The sequence below is a fragment of the Prunus avium genome, chromosome 7, assembly GCF_965620075.1.
Source record: "Prunus avium chromosome 7, drPruAviu1.hap1.1, whole genome shotgun sequence".
Taxonomy (NCBI): domain Eukaryota; kingdom Viridiplantae; phylum Streptophyta; class Magnoliopsida; order Rosales; family Rosaceae; genus Prunus; species Prunus avium.
In genome coordinates this window covers 20,220,168-20,239,359 of record NC_142290.1, presented here as the reverse complement: position 1 = coordinate 20,239,359, position 19,192 = coordinate 20,220,168, and the positions used below count along the sequence as shown (strand labels likewise).

Here is a 19,192-nt window from a genome sequence, read left to right as displayed (position 1 = left end):
AGCAAGATGAAATCTCTGAATTCCTATTGATGAAAACACAATTTGACTCAAACAGATCATAAACTTATAATCTCATTAAATACATAGGTACAACATTTCCAACTGACATTTGATCGGTTCATAATTGTATATCATTTTGTACCCTTCTAGCTTATGATTTGGTTATGTTTTTGAGTTAAACTTGTGCTTTTAATCCTTTTTGTGTTTATCTTTCAGTTCATTGAGCTTTAGGTAATAATGATGGCTTTAGAGAGCATAATTCATGCAATTCAAGCCCCATTGAATAAATCTGGAGTCCGTTACCTAGCAAACACAGAACCATGCTTAGGATGGATCTTATCAGCGCGGAAAATGAGTTAGCAATTTGTTTTGGCCTTAACTTCCTCCTCCGACCTTGGATTGGCCCAAATAACATATGGCTGGAAAGAAGACATTCTGAACTTCAATTTCGAGTGCTTAAAGTCCTAATTTGATTAAGAGAAGCCCAAGTTGTAAGCCCTTGAAGTTGCTGGTCATGCTGACCTCAGCATGTGCTGGTTGGATGCTTGGTCATGGTGAGCTAGGTATGAGCTATCATTTCTGGTTGAAAGCTTGGTCATGGTGACATGAAGATGAGCTAGGGCTGCTGGTGGGATCTATTGGTGAAGTGCATCAACCAATTCAAGATTTTCTAATACAAGTGCATCACCCAATTTAGATTTTCTAATACAAGTGCATCAACCATTTCAGATTTTATAAAACAAGTATTGTATGCATTAGCCATATTGAATTCAGATTTTCACTTCCCCTAGGCCTATAAATAGGGAAGTTCTCTAAGCTTGTAAACACACCCCAAGGGGGGGAGCTCTCAAACACTTCTCTAGAGCTCCCTTCCCTTCTCTCCCTCAAATTCTCTTAGTTTCTCTTTCTAGTTTTCAATTGTTATAATGAGATCTTTGTGCTGAAATTCTCCTTAAGTTTTTCCAAGTTCTACTTAATTTTCATTGTTATGTAAATTCTTTTCTTTAGTTTCAAGTTTGATTAGTTTCCAAGTTTCAATTATGATTTTTGTTCTTATTCATTATGCTTATAAGTTAATATGCTAGTTTGAATGATTGATCACCATTTAGGCTTGCATGTTAGCTATCTTGGTTTGAATTAAGAGTATACACCATGCTTTAATTCGAATTGAACTATGAATAGGAAGAGTATGTATGGACATTCGACAACAGGGATTAGATACATACTTGGTTGTTTAAAATGTTCTTCTATGCTTAATGGGTTCCTAATGCTTAATTTTAGGTTAGACAACAAATGATCAAATTAGGGAATTAGGAACACAAGGTTATGACCACACACCATGGCTTAATCATACTTTAGCTAGAATCAATCCATTAATCTAAATTGAACTTGGGAACTTATCTGCTTGAGTTAGTTATTTCTTTCTTCCTTGTTTTATTTATTTCCTTTTGTTTTCATTTATGTTTTGTGTAGGGAAATGAATTGGATCATTCAATCACCAATCCTCGTGGGATCGACCTCGCACTTACATATGCTATACTACCTAACGGCTCGTGCACTTGCGAGTATCACAAGTTGAGGATGCAACTGAATCCATTTTGGTGCAGCTGTATCTACACAACAATATTTCTTGAAATCCAAGTCCAAGTATGCTATTAAATTTGGCTACCAAAAATGACTCTTGAAACAAACTACCTATATTATTAAAGGGAAACCACCAGCAAGAAGCTCCATTTGTATGATTAAACCAGGGCCCACACCTACCAAATCGCACCAAACTACAACGCGATCCACTCCACCCTTGACCATACAACCCTAGCAATAATCCCATCCCAGAAAAATCACAGAGAACAAACGAAAATACAGAACCACACATGGTGGCCCAACCCCTCCAATTCAATCTGGAGAATCACCCAACCCTTGTAATATTCTGATATAATTATAAACCCACAAAAAATGAATAATAATTACCATGACTGGCCACTAGTTTGCTAATTATGTAGCAAATCTCAGTGTCGGAGTTGAGGAGGGTGCCATTCTTGATCAAAATCTCGACGACGTGGCAGTAGAGGCGAGTGAGGATTGGGAGTCTGGTATTTCTGGGACAGCAAAACGGTGTCGCGGAGGGTCTGAGAAACGGAGATGAGGTGGAGGGAGAGAGCGTGGGAGACGGAGGTTGGGAACTAGGCGTCTGCGAGATGGGGTGGGGAACAGGGGCCACTAGGTTGTTGGGAAGGGAAGAGGCTGGGGTTTTTTAAGTTTTTTTTTTAATTTTATATTATTTAAAAATTATATATATATATATATATATATATATTTTTTTGAGATTGGTTAGTAGGTGGGTTCCAAAGTTGACATGTCATCAGTTAACGTCTGACCAAATGTTCAACTTAATGGAAAGCTTAAATTGGTCAGATTTGAAAACATTGGGGTGTAAATTGATGAAATTGAAACCCTAGGGTTCATATTGAGAATGACCCCAAACCATCAAGGGGTCTTTTGTCGTTAGCCCAAAAAGGATCATCATATTTGATGTAGAATATATGGCGGAAGCAAATGAAGAGGAGCTGGAGCGACGCGCACACAAAGGAAAATAAGTTAAACCGTGGTTAGAGTTATGTTTTGTTATTCTAGTTTATCAAATAAACCTTGAGGTTTCCTCATATCTTCCTGGTGGATTCCAGAGTTACATGTTTTAGGCTAAGGTTTAGGCAATTAATTGTCATGCCGGGTAGGTATGGCTGGCCCGATGAACAACCCAGATGGAGGTGATAGGACTCATGACACAAGGGAAGTTGTTACTCGAGTCAAGTTTGAGACCCTCTCTGCTATAGTGCTTGAGGTTCGGTGTTTATTGTTGGGCATGGGAAACCAAAACCCTCCACTGTACAACATCTTATTGTTGAGAGACGTCCTCTCCTTGAGAGTAACGATGAGTCTGAAGAAGAACTCCAGGAACAGCCCTCGATCGCACCTAATCAGAATAATCGTAACCAATACATGGATGATTTTTGGATTTAGGCTGATATTCTAGAGATTATGGTAGAGGTGGAGCGTTTCCTCGAGATTATGGAGGTTCTAGAGACGAAGATGGTGAAGATGGCTGCCTTTCGTTTGAAGGGTAGTATGGCTGTATGGTGGGACTAGCTTCAAAAATCACGGCATCGGTAGGGTAAGCAAGCAGTGAAGACTTGGTGCAATATGAAGTAACTAATGATGGGGAGATTCCTGCCTGCCGATTATGAGCAGTACTTGTATCGGGTCTACCACAATTGACACCAAGGTGATCAGACCTTTTCTAAGTATAAGGATGAATTTTTGCATTTGGCTGAGCACAATAATTTGGAGGAAACAGATGGTCAGATGGTCACTTGGTATATCACTTGGTTGAGAAGTTCTTTGCAGGAGAAAATTGGGCTTCAGACTTTGTGGACAGTTCATAAGGCACAAAATATGGCATTGAAGGCCGAATTACTAGAGAAAGATAAGCGTACTTGGTCAAGCATTAGTGGTATCAAGAAGAGCAGTTATGAATCCTCTACTCCATCCATGGAGAAAAACAAGGGTGTGTAGTAGGTTCTTGGGGAAAGTGATAAGCAAAAGAATTTTACCCCACGCGACGAAGGTAGCAGCAGAAATTGGGGAAGAGATTGCAACCAAATGAGTAATCCTTATGCTAGGCCGACGAATGATATTTTTTTATAGGTGTTCCAAACCAGGGCATCGCTCTAATGAGTGCCCAACCTGTAACAAACAGGTCAATCTAGTTGAGGCGACTAAAGACGGAGATGAGGATGGTAATGTTGATGCAGATTACGAAAGAGCAGAATTTATGGATGAGGATGGTGATGAGATGGTGAATTTAGTGTTGCAGAGAGTCCTCCTATCCTCAAAACAGGAGGCGGGGCAACGCAACAGGATTTTCCGTTCACTTTGCATCATTGACAATAGAGTGTGTAGTGTGATCGTGGATAGTGGCAGTTGCGAAAATCTTGTGTCCTAGAAATTGGTGGATTATTTACAGCTCCCAACACAGAAGCATGAGTCTCCGAATGCATTGAGGTAGGTAAAGAAAGGACTCGTAGTTTAGGTGACAGAAGTATGCAAGGTTCCCATCTCCATTGGCAAGCATTACAAATTGGAAGTTTCGTGTGACGTGATCGATATGGATGCTAGTCATGTATTACTCTAGGGTCCCCTTGGCAGTATGATACATCTGCTACACATAAAGGACGTGATAATGTGTATTTGTTCAATTGGGGTTCCCACAAGTTTGCTATGTCTCCTATCAGTGAATTTGGAAAATTAGAGAAACAAAAGAACTCGAGTTTTTTAGTGATGTCGAACAACGAGCAAGAGTTCGAGGAAGATATTAAAGAAGCTGATGTTGTGTATACTGTGTATGTGAAGGTGTTGTTAGCTGCCTTGCCAGAGGGTGTGTCTTGCCCGAGAAAGGTAAAGAAAATTTTAATTGATTTTTAGGACTTGATTTCAGATTATTTACCTAATGAGCTATCACCCATGAGAGACATACAACATCAGATTGATTTAGAACTTAAAGCTAATTTTCCCAATCTACCCCAATATCGTATGAGCCCTAAGGAGAATGAGATTCTCATAGAAATGATAGAAGATTTGTTGCAAAAGGGGTTTGTTTGAGAAAGTATGAGTTCGTGTGCAGTTCCTGTATTGTTGGTATTGAAGGACTGTACATGGCGCATGTGCGTTGATAGTCGTGCAATCAACCAAATCACCATCAAGTACATATTTCCAATTTCACGCATGGAGGACATGTTGGATGTTTTGGAAGGCTCTAAAGTGATTTCCAAAATTGATTTGAGGAGTGGGTATCATCAGATTCGAATCAAACCTGGAGATGAGTGGAAAACAACTTTTAAGAGCAAGATGGATTGTACGAATGGTTAGTGATGTCGTTTGGGTTGTCAAATGCACCGAGCACATTTATGAGACTTATGAATTAGGTTTTGCGTCCCTTTATTGGTTAATTTGTTGTAGTTTATTTTGATGACATTCTGATTTATAGCAAAACCAAAGAGGAGCATCTGATACATTTGAAGGAGGTTTTGAAGGTTCTGCAAGAGAACAAGTTGTTTATTAACCTGAAAAAGTGTACTTTCATCACAAACAAGTTACTTTTTATGGGATTTGTTGTTAGTGCAAATGGTATCCACATGGGTGAAGATAAAGAGCGAGCCATTCGGGAGTGGCCTACCCCAAAAACAACTAGTGATGTGAGGGGTTTCCATGGCCTTGCAACCTTTTATAGGCATTTTTTTCGCCATTTCAGTACCCTGACTGCACCAAAAACTGAGTGCTTGAAGCGTGGAAAATTTAATTGGGGTGAAGAGCAGGAGCACAACTCTGCCCTCATTAAAGAAAAGTTGAGCACATCATCGATTCTAGCCTTTCCTAACTTTGAGAAGTTATTCGAGGTCGAATGTGATGTGAGTGTAGTGGGTGTGGGAGTTGTTTTGTCTCAAGAGAAGAGATTGGTTTTGCATGTTTTCAGAAAAACTCAGTGAAGCACGCCAAAAATGGAGCACTTATGACCAGGAGTTTTATGCAGTGGTTCCAGCCCTGAAACAATGGGAACATTATCTAGTGCAGCGGGAGTTTGTGCTTTACATTGAACACCAAGCCCTGAAATTTATCAACAGCCAGAAGAGTGTGAACAAGTTGCATGTCAGGTGAGCTACTTTTGTGCAAAAATTTCCATTTGTTATGAAACATAAATCTGAAGTTCTTAAACATGTAGTAGATGCATTGTGTCGTCGAGCAACTTTGATTATTACTTTGGCTCAAGAAGTTGTGGATTTTGAATTTCTGAAGGAACTGTATGAGACTGATGAGGATTTTCAGGAAATTTGAGCTAATGAGGGCAATCGATTGTGCATCCCTATTTCTTCTTTAAGGGAGAAACTGATTCGAGACTTGCATGGGGGTGGATTGAGTGGCCATCTGGGCCTTGATAAAACCATTGCCAGTATGGAGGAACGTTATTTTTGGCCACACTTGAAGTCAGATGTCAGCACTATTGTGCAAAAGTTCTACATTTGTCAGGTATCTAAAGGGCAGTCCCAAAATACTGGTCTTTATATGCCTTTCCCTGTCCTTGATGATATTTGGCAAGCCTTGTCTATGGATTCTGTTTAGGGAGGTTGTGTGGTTGCATGGTGGTCCTAAATCTATTACGGCATACTGTGACACCAAATTCCTTAGCCACTTTTGGGTAACCTTGTGGAGGATGTTTGTTATGGACTTGAATTGTAGTAGCATTGCTCATCCGCAGACAGACGGTCAAACTGAGGTTAACAACAGAACCCTCGGAGACATGGTTAGGAGCATTTGCAGAGTTAGGCCGAAGCAATGGGATGTTGCACTACCATAGGTGGAGTTCGCTTACAACAATGCTATTCATTCTTCCATAGGAAAATCACCCTTTGCCATTGTTTACACTTCGGTGCCTAGGCATGTGGTTGACCTAGTCAAGGTTCCAAGAGCCCAGAAGACTAGTGTAGCTGCTGAAAATATGGCTAAATAGGTTCAGACTGTGAGTGAAGAAGTGAAGGACAAGCTAGAGAGGACTAATGCCAAATTTAAGGCCACCGCTGACAAGCACTGCCGTGTGAAGTTGTTCCAGGAAGGAGAGTCCGTGATGGTCTACTTTAGGAGAGAACGTTTCCCAGTTGGTACATACAGTAAACTGAAGCCTCAGAAGTATGGCCCTACAAAGTTCTGAAGAAAATAAATGACAATGCCTATGTCATGGACCTTCCTTTTTCCATGGGCATATCAAGCACTTTCAATGTTGCGAATCTACATGATTTCCATGATGATGAGTCAATTTATCCTAATGATAACTCGTGGTTGAGTTCTTTGAAAGTTGAAGGGACTGATGTATAACAAAGGGCGGAAGCAATTGAAGACGAGCTGGAGCGACGAGCGTGCAAAGGCAAATTGGGTAAACTGCAAATTTGGGTTCTGAGCTCATAATTGGGCCCAACACCCGTCGATTCAAAGAGAATGGCGTCATGAGTAAAACACATCACTTTGCCATGACATATGGGCTTTTTCGGGCATCCAAGATTGTTTACTAGCTCGAAATCTAGTTTTAAAGTTTTTATAGTTTTTGGAGTATTTAAGCACACTTTACCCGTGGTTAGGGTTATGTTTTGTTATTCCAGTTTATCAAATAAACCTTGAGGTTTCCTCATATCTTCATGGTGGATTCCATAGTTACATGGTTTAGGCCCAATCAATTGTAACGCCGAGTCAACATTAACATTGTGGCAAACTCGCAATATGGTCCATTGATACAATCATAAATTTTTTATATCCCCATTTAAAAACCATATTTCACAAAGTTAACTTTTTTTGTCCAAACAGTTTTCCTTTTCTTTTCTCGGTCCATGCTTTTTCCTCCACTCCTAATATTTGTAATTAATAAACAGTGGCAGATCAAGAATTTTTGGTATGAGAAGTCATGGTGTAATAGTTCCGAAATCAATACTGTAATATTGACGTTAATCCTTGAGAAAGTAGACAACGCAAATATTAACCTTTTGATCAAGGTAAAAGAAAAAGAAAAGAGAGAGGAAATACAAATGATCTAATTGCACTTGACATACATTATCAGAAATTTCATCAATAAAAACAAACCCCATTTTCAATCAAATAAACAAAACAAAGATTGATTAATTTTGAAGTTGGCATGGAAAAGAAGGATTAGAAAAGAAAAGGCAAAGCAATAAACTGAAGAAAGAAAAAAATTCGAAAAGTCAAAGAATTAGAAAAGGACTTGGTCTTGCAAAGAGCTGACGATTTGCTTGAGCTCTTGGCCAAGTTCCTTCCCAGACATTAAAGAGAAGGCAAATAGAGAAATGAATTGAGGGTTGGGTTAGGGTTTAATGAGGAATTATGTGAGAATTAGAGAAATTGGGGTGGGGGGAATGTCGTTGCTACTGCTGAAACTTGGGAAACGCTTTGGAGCTTTCCGTTGAACTCCTAGTGGGCAACCTCAAGGGGTCTCACCAAGACCTCACATCCGTTTTCATGGCTTTCACGGGGTTGATCAACCCCACCACTACAATCAACGAGATTAAACTTTGGTTGGAATTGAATGCTATTATGAACATTTTCATATGTAATAAAAATACTGTGTTATGATCAAATTAGCACTTACTTTTGAGAAAGCAAACCATAACACGAAGTATTTACAAAATATAAGGGCTCGTTTGGTATCCTACTTGGATCAAATTTTTTAAAGTAAAAAATAAATTTGAGTCCAAAGCCCATAATTCTCGTTTGGTAAAGTCCATTTTTCAAAAACCTAACTCAACAACTTAAAAAATGCCTAATTTTAAAAATAAAAAAAAAGTGAGGTTTTACAGTTCTCTCTCTCTCTCTCTCTCTCATTTCGTTTATTAATTTCAATTTGGGAATCTAGGGTTTTTTTATTTTAATTCAATTTTTTTTTAGATCTTAAAAATATTTTCGAGTTCAATACCAAACAAGTTTTTAGATCTTAAAATCAGTATTTAAAAACTCATGTTTTAAAAATAAAAAAAAATCATGATTTTTGAGTTCATTTTTTTAGTAGGATACCAAACGGGCCCTAAATTTTGCTTCTCAACTGGTATTTTTATGCATGCTAACTAAATTAATCATTCATATGACCGTCTTGCTTATTCTTCTCCCTCTCCAATGAATCCTCACTAATTGCAACACCTTTTGGTTCTAGGGGTTTCCCTTGGAACCAAACCTTTTCGGGTAATAAAGGCATCTCTCTCTTTTGGCTAATAAATTGGGTCTCTCTCTCCCCTGTCATGTTGTAGAGAGCTTTTGTCTCTAGGTTTCCACTGGATTTTGTCTTCCCCTTGAGTTTGCATTGGATTTTATCTTCCCCTTGAGTTTGCAAGGGTTTTGGTCTCTTCCTGATTCTTGGGGTGTGCATACTAGCCTTTTGAGCAAGATTTGTGGATATATATAGTGTTTGTGCAAATTTCTCACTGGAGAATATTCGCTTGTAGATCCTTCACCTTTTAAGCTTACTTCTCTCTCTTCCTCGGTTCTTGTGAAACAAATAGGAGTAAAAGACCACACCCGGTGGGTGTTAGCCAAAGGCCCTCCGATGCCTAAGTTAGTTCGATTGAATCCTTGAGAAACAATAGCTAAAAACGGTATGGAGTTTTCTGTATGGGGAGAACAGGGTGGCCGGAGCTGTGTGTGATGGTGCTTGGCCGTGTGGGAGAGATGAGAGTGGTGAGGCCGGCGGCTAGGAATGTGGTTTGCTAGGGGGGAGAGAGAGAGAGAGAGAGAGAGAGAGAGAGAGAGGTTTCGGGTGTTTAGGGTTAAGAGAGGAATTTAGAATTACCTTGTGTGTTGAATTTGGCCATGTATTTATAGGGCTCTAGCCATCTAGGGTTTTTCAAAGAATATCTTCTTATTTGAAAGGAAGATATTTTTTCCCCAAAATGTAGAGATTGAGTCTCAATTAGGGATTTGATTAGGATCAAATCACTAATTGATGATAATATCCCCAAAATGAGATATTATCCTAAATTGATGATATTGTCTTTTAAATAAAGATAATATCTCATATTTAAGATAATATCCCTATTTTTAGTATCAATTAATTGGCCAAATAAATGGGCTCAATTAATTGACCTAGGAGATATTCTTCTTGTTCACGTGGCACCTTGTGATTGGAAGCTGGATTATTTGCTCCGACATGTAGATTAGCCACTCTTGGCCTCTTAATTTTCTGGTTTGCACTACTAGAAAACCTCAATATAAGCCACAGATACACTTGTGGCTTATATTCATGTTCGCCACAGACAACCTGTGGCCATAGGCTATTGGCCACATATAAAGTGATTGTGGTAGTTGTAGGTGTTGCCATTGATTTTTTGTCATGACTAGGGGTGTCTGTGGCAAATAAAAAGCTGGGCCCCACCCATACTCCACCTCTCCATCTGTGGCTCTTTGAAAAGATAAAAATACATTTTTTTTTTTTATATTTAACATGGACACAGATTCATTGATTGTGGCTAAAATGCAAACTTCTTTAAAAAAAAATTAAAAAAAAAAATTAATTTAGATACCAAAAAAAGTAAACTTTTTATTATAATTATTCTTTTGTACAACTAGGAATTGGTTTTTATTTGCTATTGATGTCTTTGAAGGAGGAGTTGATAGATCTTTGATGGATTTGCCTTTAATGGGTGTTGTGAGATCATGTGGGTTGCTGGAGGCACTGTGGTCTTCTCTAGCCAAGTAATTGTTGAGTAGTCATGCCCTTTCACTTGTTGGTGTTTTTGGTCTCTAGATATTATAGAATTTTATCTACCATGGTCTCTTTGATGCACTGGTGTTGCAAGGAGTATCATGATCCTCTCTCTTTCAACTCTCAGTGAGCTGCACTTTAACTTAGGATTTAATTTCCTCACTGTTCTTGTTGGTTTTCTTTTCCAGATTATGTATGCAAGAACCTCCTTTGGGTGTGTTCTTATTGTAAATCTATTTTATTTTCCCATGGTATAATGAAATTCTGCTTGTTTGAAAAAAAAAAAAAAAAAAAAACCCTGATATTTTTATGTTGGTACAGAGGACAATGCCCATTTGAGGAATTTGTCAATTGGGCTTTCTTGAACTTTTAAACCTTTGTCAAGGGACTTCTAGATTAATGTAGGCCCATACAAATGTATTTGTTACCAAGCAGCGGTCATCCTAAGTTGCAACTTTACATAAAGTTTAGATGAAGATAAAGAAAAATGTTGAATAATTGAGTTGCTTCTTTAATGTTTTCTTAGGAAAATGATTTTTAGTTTATTTTTTTCATTAGGCCATCACATGTTTCTCATATATGTTTGATCTATATTTTACTTATAGAGTCTTATACTAGCAGCTTTTCACCCACATCCATTTGCATGTTAACTGAGTGCGCTTTTCCACACCTATCCCTAAACGAGAATTTATTAAAAATAGCCAAAACTTGACTCCTAATTTCAAAAATATCAATTTTTGTAAAAAATTTCAAATTTAGCCAAAAACTCACCTAAATAGACACAAATATCCTCAAATTTTAAAACCCACATAAACCTAAAAAAGAAAACCCTATTAGATTAGAAATCTTTGTACGTCCGTTTGTAGAGAGTTCGTTCACAGACGTATTGCTGCCATAGTCAAACGGTGAGTGCAGTTCTTCCTTGGTTATTCGTTCAGTTTCTTATTCATTTCTTCATTTATTCTTCATACTATATTTATAAAATTATCAAACTTGTAAAAGTTTGTTTTATCGAGTATTTATAAAACTAAAAATGGTGTCCTGTTTTTGTATCTTTTATTCTTGCGTCGTCCAAAGTTTAGAGTGCTTAGAAACTGTCATTTCCTTAGTATTAACAGTAGTCATAGTGGAGGTTACAATTTAAGAAAAAAAAAGAAGTTGTCATCTGGAAAAGAGGAATCGTATTTGTGGTCAAATGTGGATTTGGAGTTTCCATGTTGGGCAATACTTTGGCCTCTGGTGGTATCATGAAAGCTCGTTTAAGTAATGCCTTCTTTTCCTCCTATTTTTTTCTCTCTGACTTCGTTCAAACTACAAATACAAAAACATACCCACATGTAAATATACATATGTATGCCGGAACTTCCATTTTATTCATGCCAGTGAATAAATGTTGATGTAAAATTTTTTGAAGTGTATTTTTGTGTCTTTGTGTAACTGCTAACATATTCATCTTTAACCTTTCAATAGTTCGAGGGGAATCAAATGCCTCCGATTTGCCCATTGTTCCATAGTTTAAAAGCTGTATTAATTTCTACTTTGTTCCATAGTTAATGTTTTTGGCTTCATCGTCAATTTTTGGTCTGTAAGGTTATTTTTTAATTAATGTTGTTGTTTTACCTTTTCAGGCAAATGTCTAGTTTGACAATTTTGATTAACTATGGTGGGAGGTGGGCTAACTCAACGTATAAAAATTGCAAAAGTAAAGGACTACTTGTTTTAGACAAAATTACATTTGAGGAACTCCGGAATAAACTGTATGACATTACCAATGTGGACCGAAATGAGTATGAGTTAACTATGAAAGTTATATATGCTACAATGAAAAGTGCACGGCCCACAGAGATAGTCGATGATGATGACGTAAGAGCTTTTATTTTTGAAAGCCTATCAAAGTCTTACAAGATTCCATTGTGCATTACAGTGAAATGTAAAGTATTTTCTTACGGAAGTGGAAGCAATCAACAAACTCCACTGGTTGAGTTCGAACCCATGCCAATGAACCTCAACTTGGGTACTCAAGGTGATTTAGAAGATTATGAGCAAGATAAGGATTCATAATATGACTTGGGAATCGAAGAATTTGTGGACTCAGAATATGAAGTGGAAAATAATACAACACATGTAGATGAGTTGCGTTCTTAGAACATGCAATTTGAGGATATGCCACATGTAGAGGTTGATAATATTTTTCAAGATAATGTTGCCTTCGATGAAAACATGAGAAGTGACGAAGTGCCAACTATCAATGTGCAATGTGATGAGCCTAACTCTAACAATCCAATTGCTCCAAACAAGGATAAAAACATTCTACATGGATCAGACATGACAGAGCTACGCAATTCAAGTGGAGATATAATTGTAGGTCAGGTGTATGAGACTAATGAGGATTTAAAAACAAAGTTGAGTATCGACATTATGAAGAAAAATTTTGAGTTCAAAGTGAAGAGATCTAATAAAGAAAAATTTGAAGGTGGTTGCGTGGATGATGGATGCATGTGGAAACTGCATGCATCAAAGGTATGAAAATCCTCATATTTCATGGTCAGAAAGTATGTTACTAAACACACTTGTTCATTGGATGTTATCATTGCGATCATCGATAGGTAAGTAGTTATCTTATTTGTCAGTGCATAAAGTCTAAGTACGAGGGTGTATCACGAGTACATAGACCCCATGACATTATGCGTCAGGACATGGGTGTGAGTATAAGTTATGTGAAGGCTTGGAGAGCTAGGGAACATGCATTGGAGTTGGTTAGGGGATCACCAAAGGAATCTTACATGAGACTCCCATCATATTGTGCTATGCTAGAAGCCAAAAATCCTGGTGCGATAACGCATATTGAAACTGACAGTAATAATCATTTTATGTTTTTTTTTATGTCTCTTAGACCTTGCATTAGAGGATTTCACAGTGTTATCAGGCAAGTTATTTTAGAGCTGCTAAGACATATCGTGTTCCCAAATTTGATTGTCATGTGGTGCAAATATTTAATGTTGACCCTTACGTGGGTAATTATCTTCATGCAGCTGGATATGAAAAGTGGGCTCGTGCGTACTTTAATTAGAAGTAGTACAACCTAATGAATACAAATAACCAGAGTATTTAAGAATGAATACACTTCAAAATTGGTTTCATAAGCGTCGAATTGAGGCAGCCAAAACGGATTCACATTTGACGGAATAGGCTGACAAGTTGGTGCGAGAAAATAACCAAAAAGGATTATCATTGCACATATTTTAAATTCATTACCTTTTTTTTTTTCATTGTTGCAAGTATTTAATTTTAAAGAAATAAAACATACTGGGAACTTATCCTTGGTATCCTTGGCTGCAAACAAAGCTACCAAATGAGAAAGAAAAGTTAGTAATATTAATGGGCATATCATGCAATTAAAAAATATATTTTTATTGAATTTCATTTATTCTTTTCTTTAAGGAACAAATTTGTTGAAAAGATTTCCAATAAAATGGTTGGGGAGTATTTATAATGCATTTCACTTTTCTTGAATTTGTAGGTTTCTCCTTTTGAGGCATACTCATTTCATGTATACGATGGAAGTTGTGTTGAAATTGTAAATTTAGAGGGGAAGTGTTGCACATGCCGAGAATTTGATCTTGACCAACTACCATGTGCACATGCTTGTGCTGCATGTAGGCATCGACAAATTTCGTGTTACCCAAAGTGTTCAAAATATTACACTACAAACTCATTGGTAATTACGTATGCATAACCTATATGGCCAGTTGGGGATCAAACAGATTGGGTGGCGTTTGATGATGTACGAGATAGAATTGTGCTACCACCAATTACACGAAGATGGCATGGCAGGTGCAAGGAAAAGAGAATCCCATCACGAGGAGAAGAACCATCAACTCGTAGGTGTTCAAGATGTGGTTCAACTGGCCATTATCGACAAACTTGCAAGAATTCAATTGCACTTCATCCTACCTCGTATACAGAGTAGTGTAATATTTTTCTCTTTAACTTTATGAATTGTAATGAATGAATGTATATATATATATTTAATGTACATTGTTTAATTGAATTTTTGTTCTACAGATTACGTCTAAATTTGTGACAATTTTTGAAGAATTAAAGTTATGTGAAATAAATTTTTTTTGGGTGAGAGGAGGAAATTATACTTGTGCATTGATTCAATCATTTTCTGAATTTTTTTATTCTAAATACATTTTTTTGGCCAAATAAATACATACATTTACTTGGAGACAAATGGGAGAGAAGAAGATGAGAAGAAGAAGAAAAGAATTTTTAATTTATTTATTATGAATTTTAGAAGTTAAGTCCAAGAAAAATAATATTAAATAATATAAGTGGACATGTGGCAGTAGCTGAAGGTGGTGGCGTTAGTGTTTCTGACAGGTGGCATTCTACAATTGCGCCACATTCCATTTTGATTACCTTTTTCAATTTTCTTTGAAAAATTTCATAACAAATTAATTAAAAATCAGACAACTACACCAAAAATTGCTAAAAACTCCTTACAACATTATCTTCGACTATGGATGTCTAAAATCATGATTCCACATATATGTTTCTAAACCATCTAAAACACTAGTTGATGTTTTATAGCCTAGCACTCATGTTGTTTGATCCAACGATAATTGTGAACTCAAATATGTAGAATCATGATTTTGGACCACCATAATTGAAGATAATGTCGTAAGCAGTTTGTAGCAATTTTCGGTGTATTTGTTTGATTTTTTATTAATTTTTTAAGATAAACTTAAAAAAGTAATCTAAATGACATGTGGCACAATCATAGGATGCCACCTGTTGAAAACACTGACGGCCCCACCTTCAGCTGCTGCCACGTTTTATTCACTATAATTTAATATTAATTTTCTTTGATTTAACTTCTAAAATTCATAATAAATAAATTAAAAATCCAAAAAATACACCAGAAAGTCCTACAAACTCCTTGTAACATTCTCTACACAATCAAGCTCTATAAAAAAAAATTTCACTTATAAAAATATAAATTGATAACAAAAACTAAAATTTGTTTCTAAACAATCTAAAACACTAGTTGATGTTCTATAACCGAACATTTATGTTCTTTGATTCGATGATTACCGTGAACTTAAATATATGGAATCATGATTTTAGACCTCCAAAATCGAAGATAATGTCGTAAGGAGTTTGTAGCAATTTTCGTTTTTTATTTTATTTTAAATTATTTTTGATGAATTTTTTAAATATAAATATGAAAAAGTAATCAAAACAATAGGTGGCACAATCGTGGGATGCCACCTGTCGGAAGCACGGATGGTGCCCACTTCAGCACCCGCCATGTGTCGCGATATACTATTTAATATTTTTTTATTGGATTTAATTTCTAAATTCTACTTTCTCTTGTACTGTGAGGCCCAAAGCTGCTAGCAGAAGGCTTGATGATATCAACCAATATTTTGGCTTCTCTCTTGATGATTTCCTTGTCAATCAAGGTATCTCAAAATCACATTCCATTTTGCACTTACTGCACGAAACCACCCCAGCCACGATAGAGGCTTTTGATCTCTCTAGTTGCTTTAAGGTCACTATTCTATTCCCTTCTTCTCCAATATCTACAATGAGCTTTCTCTTGCCTCTATCAGGCCAGTTTATCTCAACCATGTTGACATGCATATTTGGAAAAGGATTGGAGTCCACCATAGTTGGTGCAGGTTTCTCTAGGGTGATATCCCCTTTGACTATCATATCTTGGACTATGTCCCTGAATTGAACACAGTCGTTAGTAGAATGGGAATAAGAATCATGAAGCTTGCAATCTTTATTTCCTCTCAATTCTTCAGCTTTAGGCATTTTCTGTATAGGGCCAAGCCCAAATGGAGCTTGTGAATGGTATTCCAAAGCTTGAGAAACCTTTACAACATGTTTGTGAAAGTTTTCAAATGGGAAAACAAACTAGGGTGCCTCATAAGAAGTCTAACACCATTCATACTAAAGACATCTTAGAACTTGTTCACTTAGATCTTGTCGGACTAGTTAAAACTATGTCCTTAGGAGGAAAAAAATACATTCTTGTCATTGTTGATGATTTTTCCAAGTTCACATGGGTGTTGTTCTTGCATGACAAATATGAGACCTTTCAAAAAATTCAAAAACATGTGTCACCTTGTTCAGAAACAAAAAATTACTAGTCACCTTCCCATTGTCAAAATTAGAACTGATCATGGAATCGAGTTTGAAAACTCTCAATTTGAAAATTTTTGTGATGAAATGGGGATCAAGCATGAGTTTTATGCCCCCATTACTCCTCAACAAAATGGTGTTGTTGAGAGGAAAAATAGAGTTCTCATAGGAATGGTTAGAGTCATGTTAAATAGTATGATTTTAGCCAAACATTTTTGGGCTGAAGCTGTGTTCTAGTTAAACAGTATGATTTTAGCCAAACATTTTTAGCCAAACATTCATGAGGAGTGGTTTCTTGCTACTCTAGAAGAACTCAATCAGTTTGTTCGAAATGATGTCTAGTATCTTGTTCCTAGGCCTACAAATACAAATGTCATTGGAATCAAGTGGATCTTTAAAAAAAAAATTGATGAACTAGGTTCTGTTGTTAGGAATAAGGCTTGACTAGTTGCTTAGGGATTAACCCGGATGGAGGGTGTTGATTTTGATGAAACCTTTGCCCTAGTGGCAAGGTTGGAGTCTGTTCGATTGCTTCTTGCCATTGCTTGTAATCTAAATTTCAAATTGTTTCAAATGGATGTTAAGACTGCATTTTTTAATGGAATTCTAAATGAAGAGGTTTATATTGAACAACCTAAGGGTTTTGAGGACCCTCATCATCCCAATGATGTGTTTAGGCTTAAAACTTTACGGTTTGAAACATTACGGTATGAGAGATTATCATCTCACTTACTAGAAAATGGCTATGTTAGAGGATTTGTGGATGAAACATTATTTGTTAAACAAGTTGAAAGAAATGTGGTGATTGCTCAAGCCTACGTGGATGATATCATAGTTGGGTCTACCTTTGAGTCTTATGTCCAAGAGTTCATCCATGTCATAACTAGTGAATTTGAAATGAGTCTAGTTGGTGAACTTAATAACTTTCTGGGGCTGCAAATCAAACAAGGCCAAAATGGGATCTCAATTTCCTAGTCCAAATCTGCCAAGAATTTAGTCAAGAAATTTGGTTTGGAGTCGGCAAAAACTGTTCGAACTCTAATGAGCACTAGTGCTAAATTGCATAAAGATTTAAGTGGGAAGTCTGTAGATCAAACTCTTAATAGAAGTATGATTGGCAGTCTTCTTTATCTGACTGCTAGCATACCTGATATTGCTTTTAGTGTGGGGGTTTGTGCTCGGTTCCAAAGTGATCCAAAAGAATCTCATCTCTTTGCTGTAAAAAGAAACAAAACTCTATGTCTCTATCTGTTACAAAGGCATAATATTTTGCAGCTAGGAGCTGCTGCACTCAACTCCTTTGGATGAAACAAATGTTGTTTGACTATGGTTTTTGTCTATCTACCTTTCTTGTTTATTGTGACAACATGAGTGCAATTGATATCTCAAAAAATCTTGTCCAACACTCAAGAACTAAGCACATAGATATAAGGCATCACTTCATTCGAAATCTTATAGAAGATAACATTTAGATTTTGCACTTTGTTCCCTCTGAAAAATAGTTTGCTGACATACTCACAAAGGCCCTAGATTTTCAAAAAAAATTTGGCTTGAGAAAGTCTATTGGACTTTGCTCAATTGATTGAATTACCTTGGTCCATCCATGTTTTCATATTATTATGGTTAGTTGAGTTGTTCTTGAAGAAAGACTCAGTCGAATTTTCTTTCTGTGAACAATGGATTGCTTTAATTTTGAAGTTGCCTACTCTACAAGTGTTTAATATATTTTTCTTGTGTTTGTTGTCATTTTTTTCCCTTTTGATTTTTTTTTTCCTTTTGTTTTGTTGTTGTTGTTGTTTGTTTGTTATTGTTGCTTTCGATACCTGTGTCGCCACATGTCTCTTCCCCCTCACGTCTTCTCTATCAAAACGGGTGTTTCAGTTTCAATCTGTCCAATTTGTCTTTTACGACCGGGAATCTAGGTTTTGTTTCAAAGCATCGTTTCGTCCCATTCTCTAGATCTGAGCATCCCACCATGTTTGTGTTGTCTAGGCTTTGCTCTTCTACCAAAAAGGCATGTTCCTCTCAAATGGCGTCTAATCCTTCGATCACCATTCAAGGCTTGTCTAAGTTCACTTCTCCCAAGGCTTCTGAGTTTTTCTCCTTAGTGTCCAAAAGGCAATTTGTTCCAGAACGCAGGTACATTCTGGATGATCTCTACCTAAGTGACATGTTATGTGCTGATGCTCTATTCACACATTATGGGTTGCACAAACTCAATTATATTTCTTGTCGTTTTAATGCTTCAGTAGTGCATGAGTTTTACTCAAATTTCTCTCACATACATGCACACACTAAATATCATGTCTCTGTTCGTCACGTAATGGTGCCGGTTTACCCTACTGTCATTGATAGGTTCCTAGAGTTTTTGCCCTGTCCTAATGTTAGTTTTGATGCTTTTGCCTTAGCTGCCTCTAAATACACCATCTCTTAGTTTAGGTCTATAGCCTATGTCGATCCATTTCTACCATTAACTGCCAACTCTTAAGTCCTTCTTAAAGCAAATGTATAAGTTTCTTTGGGATTTTGTTCGCCGTAATATCCTGCCTACTGCAAACAATTCCAATCCCACCTTGTTTGGCTGTCAAATAATGTTGTCCCTCATCAATAAGGATCATGTTCCTCTTAGTGAAATCATATTTCATGCCATCTGCTCCAAATCCCAGAGTCATGGCAAGGCTCACAAGGGCTCTCTGATATTTCCTTCTCTCATCACATCCTTATGTG

At 36.9% G+C, this 19,192-nt stretch overlaps 1 protein-coding gene across 1 annotated transcript; it reads right to left on the bottom strand.

The window, feature by feature from the left end:
• Window positions 1-15,772: 15,772 nt before the first annotated feature.
• LOC110751703 (uncharacterized) lies at window positions 15,773-16,135 on the bottom strand. The gene has a single exon (XM_021952209.1). It carries the CDS (start codon window positions 16,133-16,135, stop codon window positions 15,773-15,775), a length of 363 nt encoding a protein of 120 aa, XP_021807901.1.
• Between the last annotated feature and the right edge of the window lie 3,057 nt (window positions 16,136-19,192).

What these genes read in the sequence shown, in the direction of transcription:
- LOC110751703 (XM_021952209.1), bottom strand. Translation starts at nt 16,135, where the DNA reads ATGCCTAAAGCTGAAGAATTGAGAGGAAATAAAGATTGCAAGCTTCAT.